This window comes from Oncorhynchus masou, unplaced genomic scaffold, assembly GCF_036934945.1.
Source record: "Oncorhynchus masou masou isolate Uvic2021 unplaced genomic scaffold, UVic_Omas_1.1 unplaced_scaffold_1164, whole genome shotgun sequence".
NCBI classification, from domain to species: Eukaryota; Metazoa; Chordata; class Actinopteri; order Salmoniformes; family Salmonidae; genus Oncorhynchus; species Oncorhynchus masou.
Window position 1 is genome coordinate 189,513 of NW_027001400.1, and position 12,205 is coordinate 201,717.

Sequence of the window (12,205 nt, forward strand, 5' to 3'; positions counted from 1 at the left end):
TTGGTCGTCACAAACGTTCTGAAAGAGACCGTGTTCTATGTTCCGCATCTCAATAGGAAATGTTGCTTTTACATCGTGTAAAAACCTAATATTACACAAATTACTGATTTGTCTCAATATTCTTGGTATGTTTAATCAACTCGTTTCTCGGGCACAGCATGTGCTTCAGAAGTAGCTAGACATCATATAAGCTATATCTCAATCGATAAAAATATAAATAAAAAATTATTCTGTAAAACATGCAGTTATATTGGCGTTATTAGTCCTGAACCCGATACTATGAATTAGGTTTGAGGAGTTAGCGAGGTAATTTAGTGGTTAACTCTGAGTTCAACTCGAGATAACCAGTCACACGAATGTGGCTCACCTTTAAGCCAGGTACATTTCTATTGTAAGGAATCCTTCAGATCTCACCTGGTCTGGGGCAGGCTAACTCAGGACTAACCTGGTCTGTGGCAGGCTAACTCAGGACTAACCTGGTCTGTGGCAGGCTAACTCAGGACTAACCTGGTCTGTGGCAGGCTAACTCAGGACTAACCTGGTCTGGGGCAGGCTAACTCAGGACTAACCTGGTCTGGGGCAGGCTAACTCAGGACTAACCTGGTCTGGGGCAGGCTAACTCAGGACTAACCTGGTCTGGGGCAGGCTAACTCAGGACTAACCTGGTCTGGGGCAGGCTAACTCAGGACTAACCTGGTCTGTGGCAGGCTAACTCAGGACTAACCTGGTCTGTGGCAGGCTAACTCAGGACTAACCTGGTCTGGGGCAGGCTAACTCTGGGGCAGGCTAACTCAGGACTAACCTGGTCTGGGGCAGGCTAACTCAGGACTAACCTGGTCTGGGGCAGGCTAACTCAGGACTAACCTGGTCTGGGGCAGGATAACTCAGGACTAACCTGGTCTGGTGCAGGCTAACTCAGGACTAACCTGGTCTGGGGCAGGCTAACTCAGGACTAACCTGGTCTGGGGCAGGCTAACTCAGGACTAACCTGGTCTGGGGCAGGCTAACTCAGAACTAACCTGTTCTGGGGCAGGCTAACTCAAGACTAACCTGGTCTGGGGCAGGCTAACTCAGGACTAACCTGGTCTGGGGCAGGCTAACTCAAGACTAACTCCACTTATCCTGAATCGGGTGTCTGAGCTGCGACTTGAGGACGAATGAAAATCGAATTTCCTCCCTCTCGCAAAGATTGCGTCATTGTCCCATTTAATTTGAGGAAGACTGATATAAATATTTAATAAATAAAACTGTGTTAATTTTTTAAATATAAAAATACTGATCACATTACATGTTTTCACACACAGTAAAACTTTAGTATAAATAAGTAACTATTTTATCGATAGGATTGGTGAAAAAGGTGCTTGTGCATTGATAAAGCACACCAAAGATCACATTAATGACAAGTAATAATGTAATAAAATAGAGATGCCTACTTCACACCTGCCTGCTGAGTTTGCAAGATAACTATTCCTTCATTTGGATTTCAGCACAAATTAAATATGTGGTTCTGCCCTGACAAACAGAGGTTGCAGTTTGGAAACTGCAGTAATTACGTTCCACGGTGTTATTTTTGATGCATTATTTTCTGCATACTGCAGTTATAATACACTCTTACTGCAATACCTTTTGGTAAGGGTGACTCCACCATGGATTGATGGTTCGGCATTGTCTGTCGGTGTTCCACTAGCCATGTGCGACATAAACACTTACAAGCCTCCCTAGAACAGGCTTGCATAAGCAGCGGGTGCACTATCACTTACAAACTATAACCGGCTTTATCGGGAATCAAGGTAAGACCCCGATGCAGACTGTAACAACAGGGGCAGGCAAAGACAGGTCAAGGCAGGCAGGGGTCGGAAATCCAGGGTAAGGCGAAGGTACAGGACGGCAGGCAGGCTCGGGTAGGAGGTTACAGGATCAGGACCAAAACCCAGGAGGACGAGGAAAGAGAGGCTGGGGAACAATAGGAGCTGACAGGAAGATCCATTCCCCAAGTTCATAAGTAGTTTTATCTTGAACCTGTTCGCAAAAAAAAAGAAAAAACATACCTTCTACTCCGCTAGGATCAGCTCGTCCAAAATGTACAAATACAAACTCGAAAACACTGATTGTCATGACAATTTAGTCCACGGAGTGAAACTACCGAACAGTAGGAAGCCTTCATTCCATATTGTCCATTTTCCTTTGACCCGTCCTGTTTTTGGTACGTAGCGTCATACATCAAAGCACATATTGGTTTGATAGGGCGCTATTTAGGCCAATGGATCGGAGACATGTTGTATACATACATATACTGGCCGGCAACCACCCGGTTCCTCCACCCTGCACCTTAGAGGCTGCTGCCCTATCTATTTACATGGACATGGAATCACTGGTCACATTAATAATGTTAAATACAGGGCCTTCGGAAAGTAGTCAGACCCTTTGACCTTTCCACATTTTGTTACGTTATAGCCTTATTCAAATATGTATTAAATTGTTTTTTTTTTCCCCTCATCAATCTACACTCCATATCATAATGACATAGCAAAAACAGGTTTTTGGAAATGTTTGCTAATTTATTACATTTACATGAGTATTCAGACCCTTTACTCAGCACTTTAAAATCAAACCAAATGTAATTGGTCACATACACGTGTTTAGCAGATGTTATTGTGGGTGTGGCGCAGTCTGAGGTCCTGAGCTCTCTGGAGCAGGTTTTCATCAAGGATCTCTCCGTTCATCTTTGCCTCGATCCTGACTAGTCTCCCAGTACCTGCTGCTGATGACCACCCCACAGCATAATGCTGCCACCACCATGCTTCCCCATAGGGATGGTGCCAGGGTTTCCTCCAGATGTGACCTTTGACCTAGGTATCATCTTTGCCTCGATCCTGACTAGTCTCCCAGTACCTGCTGCTGATGACCACCCCACAGCATAATGCTGCCACCACCATGCTTCCCCATAGGGATGGTGCCAGGGTTTCCTCCAGATGTGACCTTTGACCTAGGTATCATCTTTGCCTCGATCCTGACTAGTCTCCCAGTACCTGCTGCTGATGACCACCCCACAGCATAATGCTGCCACCACCATGCTTCCCCATAGGGATGGCGCCAGGGTTTCCTCCAGATGTGACCTTTGACCTAGGTATCATCTTTGCCTCGATCCTGACTAGTCTCCCAGTATCTGCTGCTGAAAAACACTGGACCTAACATTTATAAAGGTAGACCAAGGTAATATGATATGACATACTGTATGTTGCAGATACATTCATAAATGTACACTGGACTTAACATTTATGCCTCGACGTCACTCAGCTTTGAATTGAATTGAATTTATTTGGGTGAAAACCTAATACAACAATATGTAATATATTCCCAGTGGATGGCAAAGTGTGTAAAGGAAACTGCTTGTGATTTGAAGAAGAGACTACCAGTTCATCACCGACACTAGTTGATAGCGCCGAACCAGAGCTTCTAACTACATTGTTTTAGATTGCCTTCTGGCATGTTTGGAAAGCATATTTGCTTATTAGAAATGGATCGAATCTCTGTATTCTTTGGTGTTTTGTTTTTTTACCTCAGCCGCATCACCCACTCCAGTCAGCAGATGGCGACGTGTGTATTTTATGTGGAGGGATGCTGTGTGACGTATAAACCAGTGGACGGACGGTACGCTTCTTTGGTTCACAACAAGCCTGGTAAGGGTGGATTTGGGCAACTTGCTAGACGTAGTCGAATTCGAGACACGTTCTGTGTATATTAGACACTGTTTGTTTTTTAAACACACGCACATGTCTACGTGTTAACCTGTTTTATTTCACATAGTTAGCTAGCTATTTTAGCTAATGCTAAACAGCCAATGCTATCGAGCGAGCTAACATCGCCGACCATGAGCTCAGTAATTTACTCCCCACCTTCTAAAGAGGAGGTCTGCTGGACGGAGAAAGAAGCTCCCGTGAAAGAGGAGAAGGAAGAGGAAGCTGTTACGTTGTTTTGTCGGGTAGGTGGCTTGCTAAGTTAGCATTAGCAACTAACCTAAGGTTAATTCTATCTACCTAGTTAACGTCCCCGACCATGAGCTCACTAAACTACTCCCCCACTTCTAAAGAAGAGGATGTCTGCTGGACGGAGAAAGAAGCTCTGGGGCTGAACATTATCGTAAAAGAAGAAGAAGAGGAGGATATTAGAGTGAAAGAAGAGGAAGGTGAAGAAGAGGAGGATATTAGAGTGAAAGGAGAGGAAAGTGAAGAAGAGGAGGATATTAGAGTGAAAGGAGAGGAAGAAGAGGATGCAGTGTTCAGGGAGGAGGAGGAAGTCACATTGAAAGAAGAAGAGGAGGAAGAAGATTTCAAAATAATAAAGGAGGAAGAGGAGGAGGCTATTACATTGAAAGAAGAGGATGTTCTAGTGAAAGGAGAGGAAGAACCTTTTAGAGTGGAAGAGGAGACTGAAGATCTGATTGACACCAGTAAGTACGATCTCAAAAAACAGGGGCATAAACTCTTGTCTGCAGTTATGGAATCAAAGTATAGTTTTAAAGGGGCAGGCATTCCACTGAACGACCCAGCTGTTTAGTCTATTCAACTGGTTCTCACTTCATTCATCTGGAACGACCCTGTTGTTTAATCTATTAAATCAAATGTATTTATATAGCCCTTCGTACATCAGCTGATATCTCAAAGTGCTGTACAGAAACCCAGCCTAAAACCCCAAAAAGCAAGCAATGCAGGTGTAGGCTCATTTACTTGTGTGGCTGCCAGCCAAATAGCATTGAACTTCTTTTGTCATCTGATAGAAATTAAGCAATTTTTTCCGCCAAATGTGTTGCACTATATTTGCACGTCCCTGATCATTCTATATATAAAACGGGACCCCTGGCAATACACAGCTGGATTCACCAGCCCCCGCTTTCTCCCTTGGTATTTACAAACAAACACCTGACCGGCTCAACTGTTCTGAGGAACTACGCTAAAGATTCAGAATATAAAATAATGTGACCGGCTCAACTGTTCTGGGGAACGACGCTAAAGATTCATAATGTCAAATAATGTGACCGGCTCAACTGTTCTGGGGAACTACGCTAAAGATTCAGAATATAAAATAATGTGACCGGCTCAACTGTTCAGGGGAACTACGCTAAAGATTCATAATGTCAAATAATGTGACCGGCTCAACTGTTCTGAGGAACTACGCTAAAGATTCATAATGTCAAATAATGTGACCGGCTCAACTGTTCTGGGGAACTACGCTAAAGATTCATAATGTCAAATAATGTGACCGGCTCAACTGTTCTGGGGAACGACGCTAAAGATTCATAATGTCAAATAATGTGACATGAGATACGCGATCTGTTCTATCTCCTCTAACGCATTGCGCAAGTTGACTGCAGGTATTTACTTTAAAAAGTAGATACAAATATTAACATGTATAGAAAAACTTCAAATAATTAGTTTTAAAGTATTGATGGTACTGTAGCGATGGTTAAAGATGCAAAGAGTAGGGGCCACCAAAAAAATGGGTTTGATACATGGAGAGTCCTGGACAGAGTCTTGTCCATCGGTCGCTGTGGATGATGTGGAGCATTAAATATAGAGTCCTGGACAGAGTCTTGTCCATCAGTCGCTGTGGATGGAGTGGAACATTAAATATAGAGTCCTGGACAGAGTCTTGTCCATCAGTCGCTGTGGATGGAGTGGAGCATTAAATATAGAGTCCTGGACAGAGTCTTGTCCATCAGTCGCTGTGGATGGAGTGGAACATTAAATATAGAGTCCTGGACAGAGTCTTGTCCATCAGTCGCTGTGGATGGAGTGGAGCATTAAATATAGAGTCCTGGACAGTGTCTTGTCCATCAGTCGCTGTGGATGGAGTGGAGCATTAAATATAGAGTCCTGGACAGAGTCCATCATTCGCTTCAAGTTAAGAGCATTGGGCTAGTAACCGAAAGGTTGCTGGTTCGAATCCCCGAGCCAACTAGGTGAAAAATATGTGAATGTGCCCTTGAGCAAGGTACTTAACCCCTAATTGTTCTGGATAAGAGTTGTCTTCCAAATGACAAATCGTGTAACAATTTCAATATATGAATGTTTTCGGTTCACAATAGTTTCATTTCTAAGTACTAAAACATGGGTCCTAGAACAGAAGGTCAATCAGCTAAAAACCTGTCTCTATGAAAGCAAGGTTCCAGAGTGGTATTATTATTTGTATTGTATTGGCCACCAAGTAAAAAATAAAATAAATGAAAACTGGCCTCAGGTAATTACCAGTCTGGATTAAACCTCATATGAAGACAGTTTTATCATGTGGAGGTTTCATTCGGGTTTCTGTTTAACTACACACTCTGTATTTTATTGAGAGATCTAGTCTAGATTAAACCTCATATGAAGATAGTTTTATCATGTGGAGGTTTCATTCGGGTTTCTGTTTAACTACACACTCTGTATTTTATTGACAGATCTAGTCTAGATTAAACCTCATAGGAAGACCGTTTTACCATGTGGAGGTTTCATTCAGGTCTCTGTTTAGTATTTAGCTAAATACTCTGTTTGTCTTTGGCAGGAGAGAGACCAGATTCTCATTCTGACAGCGGGAAGAGTTCTTCAGTGGCACCAGACTCAGAGACGCCCAAACCAGCAAGAAAACATCACTGCTCCCACTGTGGAAAGAGTTTTTGGTGGTTAGGGCACCTTAGACACCATAAGAGAACGCACACAGGGGAGAAGCCCTACCCATGCTCCCAGTGTGGAAAGAGATTTACCATGTTAGGGAACCTGAAACAGCATGAGAGGACACACACTGCAGAAAGGCCTTTTAAATGTTCCAAGTGTGGAAAGAGTTTTACCTGGTTACGGTACCTCAATAAGCATGAAGAAATACATACAGCAGTGAGGAAGACCTGCCAATGCTCTCAGTGTGGAAAGAGATTTACTACGTTAGGGTACCTGAAAACACACAAGAGAATACACTCCGGAGAGAAGCCGTACCAATGCTCCCAATGTGGAATGACTTATAACCAGTTAGGGAACCTGAAATCACATGAGAGAATACACACTGGAGAAAAGCCCTTCCAGTGCTCCCAGTGTGGAAAGAGATTTACTGGTTCAAAGAACCTGAAATGGCATGTGAGAATACATCGAGATAAACATGCAAATACACAGGAGGGGAAGGAGGAGGAGGAGAAGACATACCACTGCTCTCATTGCGGAAAGACATTTTCCCGGGCAGAGGACCTGAAATCACATGAGAGAATAGAGAGGCTGTGTTCCGACTTGTGTTTTTGACTTAGAATGTGTTTCTTCTTCAAGCCACATGAAATCATATTGTACACTGAGTACACCAAACATTAGTATCACCTTCCCAATAGAGAGTTCCACCCTCCCCCCATTTAGCCCTCAGAACAGCCTCCGTTCATCGGGGCATGGACTACACGATGTTGAAAGCCTTCTATGATGCTGGCCTATGTTGACTCCAATGCTTCCCATAGTTGTGTGAAGTTGGCTGGATGTCCGTTGGGTTGTGAACCATTCTTGATACACATGGGATACTGTTGAGCTTGAAAAACCCAGCCTGGCACCTACGACTATAGGCAATTACATCTTTTGTCTTGCCCATTCACCCTCTGAATGGAGCGTACACACAATCCAGGTTTAAAATGTTGTCGTTAACCTGTCTCCTCCATATCATCTCAACTAATTGAAGTGGATTTAACACGCTTTTATTTTTTTAATTTCACCTTTATTTAACCAGGTAACAGAACACATATAACACACAGAACACATAGAACACATTTTTTCCCCCACCTTTATTTAACCAGGTAACAGAACACATAGAACACACAACACATATAACACACAGAACACACAGAACACATATAACACACAGAACACATATAACACACAGAACACATAGAACACACACAACACATAGAACACATTGTTTCCCCCACCTTTATTTAACCAGGTAGGCCAGTTGAGAACAAGTTCTCATTTACAACTGGGACCTGGCCAAGATAAAGCACAGCAGTTCGGCACATACAACAACACAGAGTTACACATGGAATAAACAAACATACAATCAATAACACAGTAGACAAATCTGTATACAGTGTGTGCAAATGAGGTAGGATAAGGGAGGTAAGGCAATAAATAGGCCATGGTGGCAAAGTAATTACAATATAGCAATTAAACACTGGAATGGTAGGGTGTGCAGAAGATGAATGTGCGAGTAGAGATACTGGGGTGCAAAGGAGCAAGATAAAAAAAAAAAATAAATACAGTGTGGGGATGAGGTAGTTGGATGGGCTATTTACATATGAGCTACCGACAGGTGCAGTGATCTGTGAGCTTCTCTGACAGCTGGTGCTTAAAGCTAGTGAGGGAGGTAAGAGTCTCCAGCTTCAGAGATTTTTGCAGTTCGTTCCAGTCACTCGCAGCAGAGAACTGGAAGGAGAGGCGGCCAAAGGAAGAATTGGCTTTATCTAGCAGAGACTTGTAGATGACCTGGAGCCAGTGGGTTTGGCGATGAGTATGAAGCGAGGGCTAGCCAACGAGAGCATACAGGTCGCAGTGGTGGGTAGTATATGGGGCTTTGGTGACAAAACGGTTGGCAATCATTTGAGAAACCAAGGCTGTTGAGTCTGCCAATAAGAATGTTGTGATTGACAGAGTCGAAGCCTTAGCCAGGTCGATGAATAGGGCTGCACAGTAATGTCTCATCGATTGCGGTTATGATATTGTTTAGGACCTTGAGCGTGGCTGAGGTTCACCCATGACCAGCTCTGAAACCAGATTGCATAGCGGAGAAGGTATGGTGAGATTCGAAGTGGTCGGTAATCTATTTGTTAACTTGGCTTTCGACGTCCTTAGATAGGCAGGGTAGAATAGATATAGGTCTGTAGCAGTTTGGGTCTAGAGTGTCTCCCCCTTTGAAGTGGGGGATGACTGCGGCAGCTTTCCAATCTTTGGGAATCTCAGACGATATGAGAGGTTGAATAGGCTAGTAATAGCGGTTGCAACAATTTCGGCAGATCATTTTAGAAATTAGAGGATCCAGATTGTCTAGCCCAGCTGATTCGTAGGTTTTCCAGATTTTGCAGCTCTTTCAGAACATCAGCTGAACGGATTTGGGAGAAGGAGGAAATGGGGAAGGCTTGGGCGAGTTGCTGTGGGGAGTGCAGGGCTGACCAGGGTAGGGGTAGCCAGGTGGAATGCAGGCCATCCGTAGAAAAATGCTTCTTGAAATTCCTGATTATTGTGGATTTTATCGGTAGTGACAGTGTTTCCTAGCCTCAGAGCAGTGGGCAGCTGGGAGAAGGTGCTCTTATTCTCCATGGACTTTACAGTGTCCCAGAACTTTTTGAGTTTGTACTACAGGATGCACATTTCTGTTTGAAAAAGCTAGCCTTAGCTTTCCTAACTGCCTGTGTATATTGGTGAGCTCAATACGGGATCAAAGCTTTCACCTGGACTCACCTGGAAAGCAGGTGAACGCCTAAGAGCAGGTGTTCTTAATGTTTTGTATACTCAGTGTATATTAGCTTGTCACAAAAAAAATTGCCTATTTTTTTTATTTTTTTTTAGCTCAATTCAGAATGTATTTAATTATTACCTTTGATCTGATACATGTACAAACCCTCATATTGCTTGTTATCTGATTTGGATATTTAACGTAAAGTATTCAAAAGATTCATATCATTTGATTTGGATATTTTACGTAAAGTATTCAATAGATTCATATCATTTGATTTGGATATTTTACGTAAAGTATTCAATAGATTCATATAATTTGATTTGGATATTTAACGTAAAGTATTCAATAGATTCATATCATTTGCATTTCTTGATTAGTTGAATTTAGTCTTTTTTTTTCATTCAGTAAATTTGTGGACGTGTGAAGTGAAATGTGTAAATGTAATGGTCGTTGCGTAGCGAGTAGCACACCACTTCGTCCTGATTTGGTTCACACCGAGGATCAAACCCAGGACTTCTCTGTCTTGATAGCACACGTGACCACCCTCCTGAATCGTTTTACCAGTCAGCGCCACCGCAAAGCTAGCAATTCTCCTTGGCGCAAGAGGGGACAGTCCAGTACAGTCTGAGGAGTGGGTTTTTACACATTTGCTCCCTGTAAGAGTGTGCAAAAGCTGTCGTCAAGGCGAAGGGTTTGAAGAATATAAAATATATTTTGATTTGTTTAGCACTTTTTTGGTTACCACATGATTCCTTATGTGTGATTTCATAGTTTTGATGTCTTCACTATTATTCTAAAATGTAGAAAATAGTAAAAATAAATAAAAACCCTGGAATGAGTAGGTGTGTCCAAACTTTTGACTGGTACTGTACAACTTTACTGTGTTGTTACACCATGTGGGAACAGACCTAGTCTGTTCATTATAGACATCTAAACTCAGCAAAAAAAGAAACGTCCCTTTTTCAGGACCCTGTATTTCAAAGATAATTTGTAAAAATCAAATAACTTTACAGATCTTTATTGTAAAGGGTTTAAACACTGTTTCCCATGCTTGTTCAATGAACCATAAACAATTAATGAACATGCACCTGTGGAACGGCCGGTAAGACACCAACAGCTTACAGATGGTAGGCAATTAAGGTCACAGTTATGAAAACTTAGGACACTAAAGAGGCCTTTCTACTGACTCTGAAAAACACCAAAATAAAGATGCCCAGGGTCCCTGCTCATCTGCTTGAACGTGCCTTAGGCATGCTGAAAGGACACATGAGGACTGCAGATATGGTCAGGGCAAATAAATGTCTGTACTGTGTGACGTCTAAGACAGCGCTACAGGGAGACAGGACGGACAGCTGATCGTCCTCACAGTGGCAGACCATGTGTAACAACACCTGCACAGGATCGGCACATCCGAACATCACACCTGCGGGACAGATACAGGATGGCAACAACAACTGCCCGAGTTACACCAGGAATTTACAATCCCTCCATCAGTTCTCAGACTGTCCGCAATAGGCTGAGAGAGGCTGGACTGAGGGCTTGTTGGCCTGTTGTAAGGCAGGTCCTCACTAGACATCACTGGCAACAACGTCGCCTCTGGGCACAAACCCACCGTCGCTGGACCAGACAGGATTGGCAAAAGTGCTCTTCACTGACAAGTCGTGTTTTTGTCTCACCAGACGTGATGGTCAGATTTGTGTTTATTGTCGAAGGAATGAGAGTTACACTGAGGCCTGTACTCTGGAGCGGGATCTAGGTGGAGGGTCATTCATGGTCTGGGGTGGTGTGTCACAGCATCATCGGACTGAGCTTGTTGTCATTGCAGGCTTCTCTTGGATCGGAGGGTGAGGGCTAGGGTCATTCCCCCAGAAATGTCCGGGAACTTGCAGGTTCCTTGGTGGGAGAGTGGGGTAACATCTCACAGCAAGAACTGGCAAATCTGGTGCAGTCCATGAGGAGGAGATGCACTGCAGTACATAATGCAGCTGGTGGCCACACCAGATACTGACTGTTACTTTTTATTTGGACCCCCCCTTTGTTCAGGGACACATTATTCCATTTATGTTAGTCACATGTCTGTGGAACTTGTTCAGTTTATGTCTCAGTTGTTGAATCTTGTTATGTTCATACAAATATTTACACGCTAATTTTGCTGAAAATGAACACAGTTCACAGTGAGAGGATGTTTTTTTTTGCTGAGTTTATATGGACAGTGGCCTGCTCTCCTAACACTGCAATGATATTAAACTACATGGGCAGTGGCCTGCTCTCCTAACACTGCAATGATATTAAACTACATGGGCAGTGGCCTGCTCTCCCAACACTGCAATGATATTAAACTACAAGGACAGTGTCCTGCTCTTCTAACACTGCAATGATATTAAACTACATGGACAGTGGCCTGCTATCCTAACACTGCAATGATATTAAACTACATGGACAGTGGCCTGCTCTCCTAACACTGCAATGATATTAAACTACATGGACAGTGCCCTGCTCTCCTAACACTGCAATGATATTAAACTACATGGACAGTGCCCTGCTCTCCTAACACTGCAATGATATTAAACTACATGGACAGTGGCCTGCTCTCCTAACACTGCAATGATATTAAACTACATGGACAGTGGCCTGCTCTCCTAACACTGCAATGATATTAAACTACATGAGCAGTGGCCTGCTCTCCTAACACTGCAATTATATTAAACTACATGGACAGTGGCCTGCTCTCCTAACACTGCAATGATATTAAACT

General features: G+C 43.2%; 1 protein-coding gene across 1 annotated transcript; it reads left to right on the plus strand.

The window, feature by feature from the left end:
* Positions 1-3,660: 3,660 nt before the first annotated feature.
* LOC135529430 (zinc finger protein 436-like) lies at positions 3,661-9,630 on the plus strand. Its single transcript, XM_064958181.1, has 2 exons — positions 3,661-4,450; positions 6,541-9,630. Exons 1-2 carry the CDS (start codon positions 4,057-4,059, stop codon positions 7,260-7,262), a joined length of 1,116 nt encoding a protein of 371 aa, XP_064814253.1. The 5' UTR covers positions 3,661-4,056; the 3' UTR covers positions 7,263-9,630.
* Positions 9,631-12,205: the final 2,575 nt, after the last annotated feature.

Bases quoted from the DNA above. Each gene is read 5' to 3' on its own strand.
- LOC135529430 (XM_064958181.1), top strand. From the start codon at position 4,057: ATGAGCTCACTAAACTACTCCCCCACTTCTAAAGAAGAGGATGTCTGC. The intron at 4,451-6,540 runs GTAAGTACGATC...TGTCTTTGGCAG, and splicing joins TGAAGATCTGATTGACACCA to GAGAGAGACCAGATTCTCAT.